Genomic DNA, 14,661 nt, shown 5'->3' on the forward strand with positions numbered 1-14,661 from the left:
GGCCAGCCAGCCGGCCCAGCACAGCCCGCCACCGCCACCACGGCCATCCGCCCAGCCCCATCCCAGAAGAAATACTACACCCACCCCATCATGTTTGGCACACTCTCATTTTCAAGTGACCCTATGGCATTGGGTTACTGAAAATATGTTGGCAGTGGCACTCCACATTATGGAAAAGGTTGGTTTCAGTTCACAGCTTTCCATTTTTACCTGTTAAAATGAAGATGTAAATCTGACTGATGATTTGTAAATATAGATTTAGAACACAGGATAACTGATTTAGAGTGAACAACATGTTAATAGTCATATTAATTGTTACTGGCTAAATGTTACAATTACTGTGATCAACTTTTTTGCCAATATGGCTGAACCCTACTTATAAAAAAGGTAACAAATACTAGAACACACACTTATAAAAGTGCCTTTCGGCAGCTGGCAGTAACAGCGCTGCTCATTGCATTATTTGATCCGGTACCATACAAAGTCAGTGTAAACTTGTGCAAACAAGATTAAAAGGCATCTCCTTACACCACAGCAGAAGATCAGAGGCAGATTTGAACAAACACAATCAAAGTCAGGTTAGCGGGAGATGCTGAACAAGGAGCCAGAAGCCTGTTTGCTTTCAGTCCACCAAGCTGACAGAATCTGATGTCTTAATAGCTACAGAAGATGAGCAGCTAGCAGGAAGATCAAAGAGATGGAGAGCAGTGGTAGGTCTGTAGACAGACCGCCTGTTGCTGCATCCTGTCACACAGTGCAGATATGGGCTGCCTGATATTTGCCTTCAACATTCCTAATTGTTTTTACGCCACAGAGGATTTCAAAGCGATCCCGTTTATGATGTTTAGTCATTATGAATGCAGAAGAATGCACTGAGCTACTACAACTCCAAAATGGTTGTAACATAACATGAAACTTTTAATTACAAAGCAGGTCAAAGACCGCATGAGTTGGATGTTTGTGTTGTGATCAAAATAACCATGATCTTATAAAAATCAGCTGATAAGAAACTGCAATGTAAAACATGACAGTCTTAACTCGCGTGTCTTAACTGAGGAGCTGTAATAATTAATCACTATAACCAATCTAGGCCACAAAAAAAGATTGGAGGATGCTGATAAGACTCATTTAAGTTTGGACCCTAAAAAGACAGTTATGTCCGATGTTTCGTTTATTTTCCATCTTAAAATCTGTGGTAAGAGTGACTTCATCCACCTTTTCTCATCTTAGTAAACGTCCCAAATGATATGGAAAAAATGAAACAACATTCTCGGTGCCGCGATGACAATTACCATCACCTAGTTGTCAGCAGAATAATCTGGAAATAACGACAAAGTGGAAACTTAAAAAAATGTTAAAACTGCTTTGATTCAGATCAGTTTGCAGACTGTGAGAAAATGGAAGGCGGTGACTCTAATTATGCGGTGACTATCTTTAGTGAACGATGTAAAATATCTAAAAAATGCTGAGGCTTAGCGCTGTGACCTCACTTTTATCATCTTATCAAACCTGCTTGCCAATTCAGAGTAGTTCCACATCTTACTGGACTGAACTAGAGGCAGTTGTTGATTCTTGGTCAGTAACTAAATCATTCACTTCACTTAAAATTACCCTGGACTATTAGAAAGTTTACACTCCCAGATCTATTTAAAGATGTAGTTTAGATGTTATAAAGTGGGCTTCATGATCATTTGTCAACAGTTCTATGTTTGACATTAGATTGGAGGAATGAGCAACGTCAAGAACTAAGTGAATTGCTGCTCTTTTGATATAGTTTCAATCTCAAAGGTTTCATAGTGATTCATGCAAATAAATGTGATTTTAAACACCCATAGTAGTCCTTTTTAGCGGGACCTCCAGCAGGATTGTTATATTGTTTTTACAGTAATAATCGCTTAATGCAAAATTATTGTGTAACATGTATAAAATGTAKGGTTAGAGCAGGGTTGTCCAATCCTGATCCTCGAGGGCCGCAATACAGCATGGTTTACTTGTTTTCCTGCTCCAGTGATCGTATTACCTCTTCAAATTCTGCAGAAGCGTGTTAATCATCCATTCATTCAAATCAGGCGTGTCAGAGCTGAGAAAACATGTAGAAGGTGGACCCCAAGGAGCAGTATTGGACACCTCTGTGTTAGAGTTAGATGCCAATGGAGTAGTGGTTAGTGAAGTTAAATAGTTGGCTCGCTGGGCCAACAACTGTACAAATCCTGATCAGATCAAGAATTGACTGTGTGGGACAGAAGACTTGTTTTATTAGATAACATACAAAAATCTTTCTGCTTTTCTTACTTGTCTTTTTTCAAATGTGTTCCCATGCTGAAGCAGTAACAAACTAACTTCTACAATTAGATCCATCTAACCTCTGACGCATTCTTAGCAAAAACTAAGTTATTTATAAGCTGTGTTTCCTTTCAGAGCTGATTGATGAAAGATATTGGAAAGTGTGATATAGACAAGCCTCTATATTAAGAATGCTTTCAACAAACCAGAGGAGGTGAGGGTGACTTTCTTAGAGGGAGACTTACTTTCTCACCTGAACTGTTGAAATGTTGCAAATACCTTTTTTAGTTCAAGCACATATGGCAAGTGTTATTGCACATTTGAGGTCAACAGAATCAACACTGTTTATAACATCAAACCCAGACGTTTTCCAGGCTGCCAGAAAAACGGAACACGACAAACATCCACAGCATAAATATCACTTTTTTTTCCACGGCGGCAGATCAGCCATGAAAGAGAAAAAGGAAATGGGAAATTAAAAAAACACACAAATATATGTATACAAATGCTACATCGACTGCGGCTAGTCACTCCCATGGGCCCCTCCCTGACTCCGTTTACCAGCGAATCAGCATTTCCTGTTTACAAGCCAACGGCAAATGGACATCTAGAGCCACTTATCACACCAGCAGCACTCAGAACACAGTTGCTGCCCAACACTCAACTGCACCCAAAGGAGAGTTTCCATCAGTTTAGAAATTATCCCTCGCTTTGGCCAGCTGGTCTGACGAGGGACAACAGATGATGCAACTTCTCTGTCAGCCTTTTCACTCGGACAATAATCAGCCTGGATTACTAAAGGAACAGGCATGAATTATCTTTAAGCAAATGTCAGATTTCACATACAAGTTATACTTGGATAAATGATAAGCAATCATTCTAACAGATTTATTGGAAATGGATTGCTGCAAAACACACACACTGTAGACTGAGTTTTCTTTAATGTTATAATATATTTTAATGTTTTTACAGTATTCAGTACACAACAAATAAAGTGCATAATAAAAATGTGATTTTTTTTTATCTTGTATAACATGAAAAACTATGAAAGAGGATTAGAACCACTAATAAAAAAAAGTCAGAATTCTGACGTTAATTTTAGAATTCTAGAAATCTGTGAAAAAAACTTAATCTTAGAATTGTAAGAAAAAGTCAGAACTTTTTTTTTTCCGGTGACCCTAATTCTTTTTCGTAAAAAAAATTGTTGAACCCAATTTTAATGTAAACAAAGATAATCATGTTATTGTTTTAAAAGTAAAACACCTTTAAAGTTAAATGTATTGTGATTTTATCACAAAATGCTACTGCTGGACCTAGAACTGAAATGGGRACTGTGGCTGCTTAACCTGCATGTAGTCTTTATGAAACACAAATCAGCCTCTTCTTCTTTCCATCGCCTCACACAAAATGGTTTCGGTGACAATTACGATGCATAAAACTCTGTGTAAAATTTTAAAAGTACCAAAAAGGGTAAGTAAGGACCAGCGCCGTGACCCCACGTCACTGAGTGGAGCGGAACGACACAAATGCCACCTCCCAACCCTGCACTTCTGGATCACAGGCCTGTCAGAGATGAACCAGCGTCAACCTCCTGTTTCACCTTCCGTCATTTCACACAACACCGATGCTTAGAGTGGTCGTGTGAAAAATGGCTCGGATGATTTTGTGCTACTCTACTCTAACAAGCTCAAGGTAGCTGCTTGGTATTTAACAGTAAAACAGAACCAGAGTGGACATGAACATATTGTACGGGGTCAGCAAATTTACTCACAAATCCAGCTCTTACGCCGTACACTCGTAAACTTCTGTTCCAGCTGACAAAGCAGCATCTCAGAAGCCACATTTCCAACAACGGTCGCAGTGTACGGCCAATGTCTTTTCTTTCAGCTTTTATCATCTCTGAAGCGGGACGTTCACATGGTCAGAGACGGAGCAAGTTAGAGACTGACACCAGAGAATGAGTTGGACTGTGAGAGCTTCTCACTCAACAAACACTACGATTGGAATTTACTGGGGGGGATTTATGTCCATTAAAAATGTTTCCAAACTGTTTCAGTGTGCTATTTTTAACATTACGTCAGTGAAACAAGTTCAAGGGCACAGAGCAACATCATAAAAAACTTTGTGCCAACATCATGATGCTTTGCTTCTTCAAGTCCCAAACGCCATGGTTGGTTGGAAGGCATCTTGACGTTTTCTGAAAATGCAAACTCAAGACTTGTTTGAAACTTAACAGTGTCAAAATTTAACAAAACAAATCTTATAAAACTTGCATATCATCAGGTTATGGGGGTAAGATTAGGGCCCTGATTCAGTAAAAGTACACAGAATCAATTTTTTGTACATCATTTGCTTATGCTTATGCATTTGCTTAGGATATAAACCAGCACAAACATGCCTCTCAAGCTGAACTAGTGTGAGCAATTTGCTTTCTTTTTGTGTTAGATTGCAGCTGACCTTGCTGCACAATCTAAATGTAACTTTTAGCCACAAACATGTCAGACACAAGAGAGACAGAATAAAAATATATAAATAWAACAAATGCTTCTGGCTTTWAAAGATAAAGTATGAGTGCACTTTCTAAAACTGGATGAAGAACACCTCACTACATCAGAGATAATTCCCTTTCAGGATGGCATTTCTAAATCAAGATAGTTGCATCTTCCCATTATCATTTAATACGTTTTTTTCAAAATAGGTTATTGGGTTTTGTTATGGACCCAGGGGTGCTTGCTGCACCTTTTTCCCCCATGAGAAAGAGGTCAGAAMCCCCGGGCCCTCAGTGCAACCGCTGCATGGTCCAGAATATTCTCAAGTTTTGTKTTCAGAGTTAATTATTTTGGATTTAGTCAACCTAGCGATGTGAAAAGCTAACTGTTTAAATGTTCTGCACATTTGAGGTTTTGCATTGTGAATGTCCACATCCTCTACTGTTCCCTAGTTTCACCTAATTTAAACTACTGAGCTGAAGTTTGGTGTTAATTATAAAACATTATATTCACTTTTTATTCTCCAGAAAAAAAAGCAGTTTGAATTGTTACAGGGATCATATAAACAATCTACTCCTACAGCTCAAAATACTGACATCTCCAGATCTGATAAAAGTTCCAAACACTATGAATTTTGTTCAGAGCCAAACATTAATTTTTTTCTAAAAAATATTCAAAATCGATTTCTTTTTCAGGAAGGAAGTTCAAATTTAAGAGGTTTTTATTAATTGAATTGAAAGTTTTTGTGTGTGTGGAGTGAAAATGTGAAATAATTTTAGAGTTGAAGCAATGTCCAAAAATAAAACTGTTTAAAAATAAAGTATAAAGAAATTATTCTCATGAAATATAAAAGCTATGTAAAACTAGATACCGCATAGCGTTAACATAATGACCCCCGCATGCACAAATGCACCAGAACTCAGAAGTTTTTATTCCTTATAAATGCCATGCCATAGGTGCATCCCAAAATTGTAGTGGTTTGGGTGTGGGACCTTTTTTTTTGGGGGGGGGGGGGTGGACCTTAAGGATAGCTCATCATCAGAGCTAAACAACCAAAGAAATCTGAAGCTTCTATGTTGAACACTTTCTGAGTTATAAGCGAGTTTACATGTCTTGACACCCCCACTTTGAAAGGAGCCCCCTCCTCACATATGGGGTCTATCGTAAAACCGTTGGCTGGCGCAGTGTAGGTCAGACTCATCTACAGTCCTGACAAATTGCATGTTCATTGGTGCAGCCGTTTTTGTGCTACGGTTGACCAAAAATCACTGGGAAAAGAAAAAAAAAGAAACCGTACGAAAACAATATGACTCCCGCTAACGCTTCATGTGCGAGGGTCATAAGACAAAAGTCTTTATTAAGGAATAGTATTTGGATACTGCAAATTTGTTTCCTATTTTTATTAGTATTTGCATTAATAAGGATTTAGATTAGTAAAATTTGATAAATAATCATGATGGGGTGGGAACAAATAAGTAACTCCTTTTCAATGTGAACTTAAAAAAAAATGCAATACTTTTGCACTTCATTTCTTTTTCCCCCCATAGGTTCTTCTTTGTCTTTTGTTTCTCTCCTTTGCATAAAATGATTGTCGGTTCTAAATAAACCAAATAAACAAATGTAAAACGGCACCAACAGGTATGTAGATGCAACACTGATAATCATCACCAGACGAGAGAACAAATTAAAGCTTTCCTGGCATGCCTATTGCTCCTCTTCATTGCTTTCTTCTCCCTAGTGTTGACATGTGAATATATAAGCGGCCATCAGGGCTCTAATGATCGCTTGTTAGACTGATGGTTCTCCTCTTGCATGCGAACAACTAGTTTTGGGTGTCATCAGCAAACTGGTTGATCCACTACGCAAAGCTGCTTATAAAGACTAAACTAAGTCTGGTTCATACTTCTACAACACAAGACAGCGGATGATTGATTTCGTAAATTCGGACATCTTTTTCTTATGCAGTGTTTATCCTCAGATAGAGGACACACAGGATATATCATAATTCCACCCACAGCACTCACAATGTAGCACACTGCATCTAAACAACAGTGACAGCAGGATAGCTAGTTGGGTTTTTTTTCACGTTCTTGTGTTGTTGGAGGAGGAAACTCGTTTTTTTGTTGTTGTCGTTAACCGCAGAGATGGAAAAAAGACGCGAATGTCGGTTACATGTTCCATTTTGCTTATTAACAACCAGCTTCTGGGAGCCGACACTTTTCAGCAAAAATGACGTGCAGAACTGCGCTGCTCCGCTTAWACAGACACGCCCACAAAATCCTGACCAATCACACAACACGAGCCATACTGGTCTGTAGGACAGCATTCTGATTGGGGTCGATGTACAAGACAGGGTGTCAGCGGGTGATAACAGATGGAAATTATGCTAGTTTCTTTACGCGAGACTGTTAGCTAGACATGACAGTGGAAGTATTTCTCAGTCTCAAGTTTGTTTGCAAAGAACCATTCCAGAGACCTGACTCAACCTTGTTAGATTTATCTACCTGGATTATTGAGAATCAGGACATATAAATATTGCTCCGTTAAGGAATGCAAAAATCAATTTAAACGTGATCAATCTGCAGAACAATGTTTGTTTGGTGACACAGTTTGATGCACACATCTTCCTTTTTTGATGAGAAGATGAGATTTTCAGAGCATACAAAATCTGCAGTCCTTTGGTAAATCAAGACCTTTTTGTCCAACGTGTAAAATGCTGTAGTCGTTCTGTATTGAGAATAAATTATGACAGCTGAGTAAAAATAAGAAAGAAAAAAACATTTTGGATAAGTGACATGTGAATTTACTTTAGCCTCACCCAAGCTACCACTTCAACCTAGAGCTCTGCAAAAGGTCACAAGCCACTTCCGGAAATGAGCAACTTCCTCTTGGCTGTCTCAACTTGAACACAAGCTGAGCCGTGTTCTTGTTGCACATGTCCATGCCAACGTGTCACATGAAAGCCAAAAGTTAATTAGCATTACGTGTCAGAGCTTCAGAAGAAATTAAAATGTGTCGTTGTGATGTTATTTTGCACGACACACAAAAAGGTAGCTTTCTGTTTGAGGAAGGGGGCTATGAACGTGACACAGTGGGGGGGAACAATGTACCGCAGTCTGCCTGCACGTCAACTTCCTCTTAAAACTCACAAAAGGCTTCAGACAAAGAGRTGGAAAGAAAAAAAACTAAGCTTAGCGTTTATAATCTCATCTCAGCAAGATGCGTTACAGCTCAGCAACCACACTGGCTTTGATGTATTCGATTGTGCTGCGCGCTGGAGAAACGTGAAGCCAACTGGAACCAGCTTCATCTGAATTCAATGTGATAACAGCGCACAAAATATATACATGTAGAAACAATAGAACTGGAAGTTTTTAGATGCTTAACGTTGACATCCTTGTGTTTTACAAAAGAAGTGAGGACATTAAAATTCTGCACGGTTAGCTGCTCATTAGGTTGTCCTATTACTCATTAAAATGCAGACGAATAATTTAATCATATTTCACAACTAAACTGCAATCAATCTTAACATCTCAGCGCTATATCAATTAGCTATTACCTGCTTTTCTTCCTCTTCATCACATAATCTTGAGCACATTCACTGAAGGACACCATTTTACAGTTTCTAAAATAAAAAGTCAGATTTTCATGAATAAAAAGGAGCACAGGCTCTATGACTCAAGTGTGTCCACAGCTGGTTAAGATCTCGTTTGTGCCACTGAAGGCTTCAACAAGAACATGCAAAGCAAATTAAATCATGTAGCATTTAAATATATTTAACCATGTTTACACCTGCTCTGATKAAAGTGAACAATTTGCGCTTGATTGATGGAATGAAGAAGTCGCAGACATGTTTATTTCGGCATTTCCCGCAACTTCCACATCACATTTGTTTATTTAAAACAAAAAAAAGACTGTTTTCAGATTGTCACTTCTTTAAAATACTTTTCCGGTGTTCAACCAGCCACCCCAGAAGATCAGTCTTTGGGGTGTTTTCCAGATTCTGGATTTTTATTTCCTGTTATTTTTGGATGRGAGATGTTTGAAAACTGCACACATCCACAGATTTTACACACCTACACCTTCCACACACACACRTGTTTACAGTAGAAGGACAAAGCTTTCAAAAAAAACTATCTAATGGTTCTGGGAGGACATGTTCTCAGAGCCAAAATGAGTCATTTATTACCAAGCTAAGCCCTGATTGGACTTCACATACACACAATTGAAAAAACAATTTGTTTAAATTAAACCAGGAAGAAWGGAAGGAAGGGATTCCATGGAAATGCAAACAACACATTGGCTGAGTCCAAATTCAGGGGCTGCATCCTTCTCAGCCCGTTTACGTCACAGTGACGCACCGAAGGCTGTTCAAATTTGAAGGTTCCTCCAGTTGTGGCCCACAAATGCATCCTCCTTTTCCACCAATTTGAAGGACAGGTACGGTGGATCCTTCTCAGCCCACTCTATCTCAAGATGCATTGCAAGGCAGACCAGGAGATTTTTTTTATTTTTTTTTTTTGCTTGTAACAGCAGACGAAGCGAAAAACAGAAGTACAGTTTTATACAAAGTTTGAAGCAGTTATTCATTGTTTTATTTTTTCGTTTGCATGGACTCGTTTTTATTATTATTCCTGTCAGAAATCATAATCAAGTTCATATGGCACGTCTCTTAGTTCATCATGAATTGCCTTTAAAATCATTTTATTAATTTATAATAAAAATATATTCATATTTTGCTAATTTCGATCTTCATTGTGTCTAGCGTCATCAAAGAACTCAAAGCAATAAATATAGTTTTTATTTTGGCAGAGATCAGCTGCTCACAGAATTTCAAGGCAAACCTGTGTTTAGTCTGCTTAGAGACGCTSTYTGCTGTGAAGGACTTGAATATAAGTTGCCACTACAACACGTTGCACAAAGCTAAATATGAGAAGTTTACTRAAGTCACACACATAATAGTGGCTTTTTACCCGATCCACAACAGTGCAGGGATCTGCACCTCGGCTTAATAAAGTAATTGTTTTTTTGTTTGCTTCAAACATTTTGTATTGATGTTTATTAAACTGTTATACATGTAATTTGAGCATGAAATGTGTTAAATTACTGCACTGTATGTTGGTTTAATAAACATAAATATATGCATAAACATTTTTAAAATGATATTATTACAGTTTGGGTAAGTGTGCAGCACTATGTGGGCCTCTGGTAGTGTCAACAAAAAATTGTGGCCCCTGCCATCATTTAAGCTGCCCCACCCTCTATTATAATGTAAATCATTTATTATAATAGACATTTTACAATAAGGAATAAATCACTGATGGTTTAAAAGTAGTCCCTGGAACAGTCAATGWCTTTGATCATTCCTCCCTGTGTGTTTAAGTAGAGTTTGTACAGCACACAGCTTCAGCCCACACAGCTGACCCGACATAACTCTGCGTGGCGTGCTCTATCATCCAGATCACTTTGCATTTCTGCTTCACACCATCAGAAACCACTGTCAGTCCAGCTGCTATCTGATTACTCAGCTCACTTCCTGGATGAGTCAGCAGCCCAAAATAAATAATGAATTTCAAAAACAGAGGGTCCGTTTTTGACTTTTCTCCCTTTCTATGTGTGTGTGTGTTCATACTTCATGTTCCCCAATGCCTAAAAAAAAAAACAACAACAACACTCAAACACAATGAAGCCTTTGTTCTCCGAAGCTGTGATGGATGACTGATTTCCTTTTTATTCCTTAGTTCTCTCTCAGCAGGATCTAAGGGCTTTCATAACAATGCCTACAGTTTTGGTTTGGCTGTTTGCTGACATTGTGTGGTCTGCGCGGACAGAAACATGTCTGTAGAGTTTACGGAACAGAGTAACGGTTTCTGCACTGAATGTCAGGACGTCCTCGTCATGGATGTTCTGCAGTTTTAGTGATTTCAAAGTTTGCATTTTATTGTGAGAAAATTAATCCCCTTTAGCTTTTTGCTTCCCCTGGAAAAAAAGTGTAATAATAAAGTTACACATCAGCCTAAAACTGAGCAAAATTACTTGTTCACTCTTTGTGCCATTTTTGGTTACAATCACAACCKTTATTTGTCTGTTAATCAGCAAACATATCAGAGCTTTGCACCCGAACACCTCACCTGATTTGGTTTATTTTAACCGTAAAACTTTAATGTTTAGCAACAGCTAGTTACTGGAACAAATGATTACATCAAGTTTGTCTCGGAAAAACAAATCAGACTCAGTTACTCATGTAGAAGAATGTTGAATCATAAAACTATCAAAGCCTTGATGGCTTTAAAGAATTTTATAGAAGATTAAGAAGCTTATAGGAGAACGAAGAGTCTTTTGTTTTCTATCACTAGAGCCATTATCTTCTTTCAACTCTTTGTTTTACAGAAGCTAGACTTAAACAAAACAAAGGAATCTACTCATCATGGTGTAATATTACTGMCACTACAAAAAAGAAAAAATTTAAAAGTTTAAAAATTATATAATTTCAGGTGGGTTTTTTTTTTTTGACACCTATGAGACATTTTTGGGTACTATGGATATGCAAAACAGGCTCTGTGTGTTTAAATAGTTTGGTTTAATTTGGAGGCTGCTGACAGTACGAACAATAAAAAGAGGACATTATGATTATACCTCATGTGAGTGGAGAGACTTTTCAGCAAGAAGAGACTGGGAAATAATACTGCATTGTGAACAACTCAGCATCCGATATGTTTAGCCATAAAAACCACAAAAATAACTGTGTAGACTGTGAGAAAACATTCAAGCTCACTATAAAAACACTAAAAACTGGTAAAACAGAACCAAAATGCTAAGATATTAAGAGTTAATATGTTACCTGTTGTAGATAGTTCTTAAACGGCCTGAGTTTAGTGAAATAAAGTTGATTTTTCAGCAGACTGAGAGACTAACAGCGAGGCCAAGATTAAAAAGAACTGCTGTGGTCTTAAAAAACAATTGCAAAGATATAAAAAAAAACCACAACTGATTCATGCAAATTTTCTTTTATAAAGCTTACTGATAGTTAAGCATTGCAGTGTTATGGCAGCAGAGGTATTCTTGTTGGAAAAGCTGCAGGATGCACTGAAAGTTGCTACAGCTAGCTGCTTTTGCTGCTTACAGCGCATAAAAACACCCAAAAGAATGTAAAAGTAAGCAAAGTTGTTGCTGCGTGGTGCAGTTTGTTTTAGTTGCAGAAAATTTGCGAGTTTTCTTTTCTTTTGATTTTTTTTTAACTTTTCCTTACTGAACCCTGAAGAGTAGGCTACATGTCTGTAAACAATAACTGAATAACTGAACATGACTATCTTAGGAATTTGAAATGTTTGAATTATGTTTAAATTGGTTTTCTTGTTACTGTGCACTATTTGTTATGCATGCAGCTATCTAAATATTGGTGTATTTGTGTGTAAAAAGCCACAATCACTTAAGTTTCAAAGTGTTCAAAATGCATCAATTATYATTTTATAAACCATCGCAGCACTCTGCTGTAATCCAAATTTTGAGATGCCAAAAAATCTTCACCCCAATAAATAACCAAGCAACTCTAAATTCAATGTCAAAGTTTATAAAATATTATTTGCTTTAATCTATATAATTTTTTTGAGATTGGAGCCATTTTAAGAAAGCAAAAATTCTCTTTGAGCGAGCGAGTCAGTTGCTCATCGGTCTGGTCCGAACTGAACTCTGCTCCTCTGAACTGGGGTCAGTGAAAAAAAAATTATCCACAACAGGTAAGATATTGTTTGTCCACAGAACCCCCACCTCAAAAGATCTAAACTACCCCTTTATTTTTATTCTAAAAATTTGCTCATTTTGTTCAAAAAAGGAGCAGTTCTTAGACGCACCTAAATAACCATTTTTGGATCCATAATCAAGTCATAAATTAGATCTCTAAAGTGGATTTAACCAAATCTTTTATTGTGTTTACTTCCTATTAAACGTTGGATCACAAAAACAAGAAGCAGGCACAGTACGCACAATTATTTCTCTAACACACAATTTCCACACAATTACCAGGGGGGGGCTAACACTGCTCGACTCCTGGAAAAGTTCTTTACTCAAGAATGAATGAAAAGAAGCATTGAGAGCACAACCAGGAAATGCCCACGAGATCAGGCTTTCATTGAAAAATGAGGAGGCATGCCTACGACTTACACTCAGTATATTACACTGAGCCCAACGTAGAGCCTGAATGTGAAGTTATAATGCACTGTGTGCGCCTACAGTGTCTTATGTAACATTTTGATAAATATTAAATCATCACACAGGATTATTCTGCATACTTCCTTCCCCAGTGCACCGTATTAAAGATGTAACGACTGTGTAACAGCTAAAAAGTGCAATAAAACTATTACAGCTGCTGAGGAAACCACCCTAAACAAAAATTAAATTAAATTAAATAAATATTATTCAGCTGTGGATTCAGTAGCACACACTTCAAATTAAATGTAGGGGTCCTTTAAAAAAAAAGACCCCCCCACAGGCAGGACAGATGCTCCACATCAGCTGCTGATGCTGCCAGGACACTAAATATAGTGTTTGCTCGGATTTAGCCTAGTTATACCAGTGTGTGTTTGTGGTGTGTGTATGTGTGTGAGACAGCTGTGCACTCACGCCCTAGTCCTGGGGAAGCCCATGGACAGAAGTACGTCCAGAGTGGAGCCATGTTTGATGGTGCTCGGCCGGTTCTGGCGCTGCCTCCGCGGGGTCACTTTGGCGTACAGGTCGTCTTTGGCTGCCATAACTCACTGCCCCATCGGTGTGTCAGGTCCGTAGCTCCTCATTTATCAGCAAATAACACTGGGAGTGGAGGAGGAGGTGGTGCGGTGAGAGACAAAAATAAAAAAAATTAAAAAAGAGAGAGGACGGAAGTGAAAGGCTATTTCAACCAGGGTGAGTTGTTGTGGACGGAAGCGCGTAAATATCGCAAAAACCCCTGCGAGGAAATGAGCATGTTTTGGGGCAGAGCTGAAACGAGCTGCCTCCTCTCGCTCCTCCTGACGGCTCGAAGAAGTGAAAACCATCCGCAGTGGGGGGGCTCAGGCACGGGACCTCTCTCCCGCTGCCCGAGCCGCGTCCTCGACGGAGGTGGACATTACTCAGCTCCGGCTGCGCAAAGTCCGACGTCACGGGACGCGCGTTTCGTCCGAACGATGCCTTATTTATGAATGGACCGGTGATCGAAGCAGCGACGCGCGAGGGATTGAGCTTTTTAAAGGGTTGCGGCTCCAGATGCGCTCGCCCCCTAAGTTAAAGAGACAGTACAGCATGATTTTTTATTTTATTTATTTATTCGTTGTGCGTGAGAAGACAGGAAATCTGTTCGACCTTTAAACCGAAAGGGAGCGAAACTGCGCGTAAAACGCGCTCCTTCCGGTTGAAACGTGTTGTCATAACGCGAAGGCGGTCAGGTTTATGGTTTATTTGAGGCGCTGTGGAGAGAAGTCGCGTTCGGGCTGGGTGGAAAATGTTGATCACACTTCCTGACTGGATAGACACTCCGAACATGCGCACTGGTGGAAGAGGAAGCTGTGCGCCATTGTTATTAGTTGCCTCAGCAACCCAGTGACAGCTACTATCCTGCAGACAGTTCAGTGTTTCCCAAAGTTGGGGTCGGGACCCAAAGWGGGGTCCCAAAACCTCAAGGTGGGGTCCTGAAAAGATTTTCTGAATTAGTTACATTTTTGCCTTAGTTGTTACAAATGATTGAGGTTTGTATATTTAAAATGGATAAATGTAGTATAAAAATAGTTACTCTACCCATCTTTAGTTGACCTGATACAAATGTTTATCATCTAAAAATAGTTGGGGGCTCAGGTCTCTGCTACTGTTATTTTGTGGGTCAAAAGCTGAAAAGTTTGGGAACCACTGCACTTTCCAAAGT

The 14,661-nt window shown here is 38.8% G+C and overlaps 1 protein-coding gene across 1 annotated transcript in view; it reads right to left on the reverse strand.

Annotated features, from left to right (window-relative positions):
* ubash3ba (ubiquitin associated and SH3 domain containing Ba) overlaps positions 1 to 14,057 on the reverse strand; it is a 28,887-nt gene extending 14,830 nt beyond the window's left edge. The window contains exon 1 of the mRNA XM_014006669.1: positions 13,392 to 14,057. Within this exon, the coding sequence (XP_013862123.1) occupies positions 13,392 to 13,519 (128 nt within the window). The 5' untranslated portion in view covers positions 13,520 to 14,057. The remainder of the gene's footprint in view (positions 1 to 13,391) is intronic.
* Between the last annotated feature and the right edge of the window lie 604 nt (positions 14,058 to 14,661).

This window comes from Austrofundulus limnaeus, unplaced genomic scaffold, assembly GCF_001266775.1.
Source record: "Austrofundulus limnaeus strain Quisiro unplaced genomic scaffold, Austrofundulus_limnaeus-1.0 Scaffold37, whole genome shotgun sequence".
Taxonomy (NCBI): Eukaryota; Metazoa; Chordata; class Actinopteri; order Cyprinodontiformes; family Rivulidae; genus Austrofundulus; species Austrofundulus limnaeus.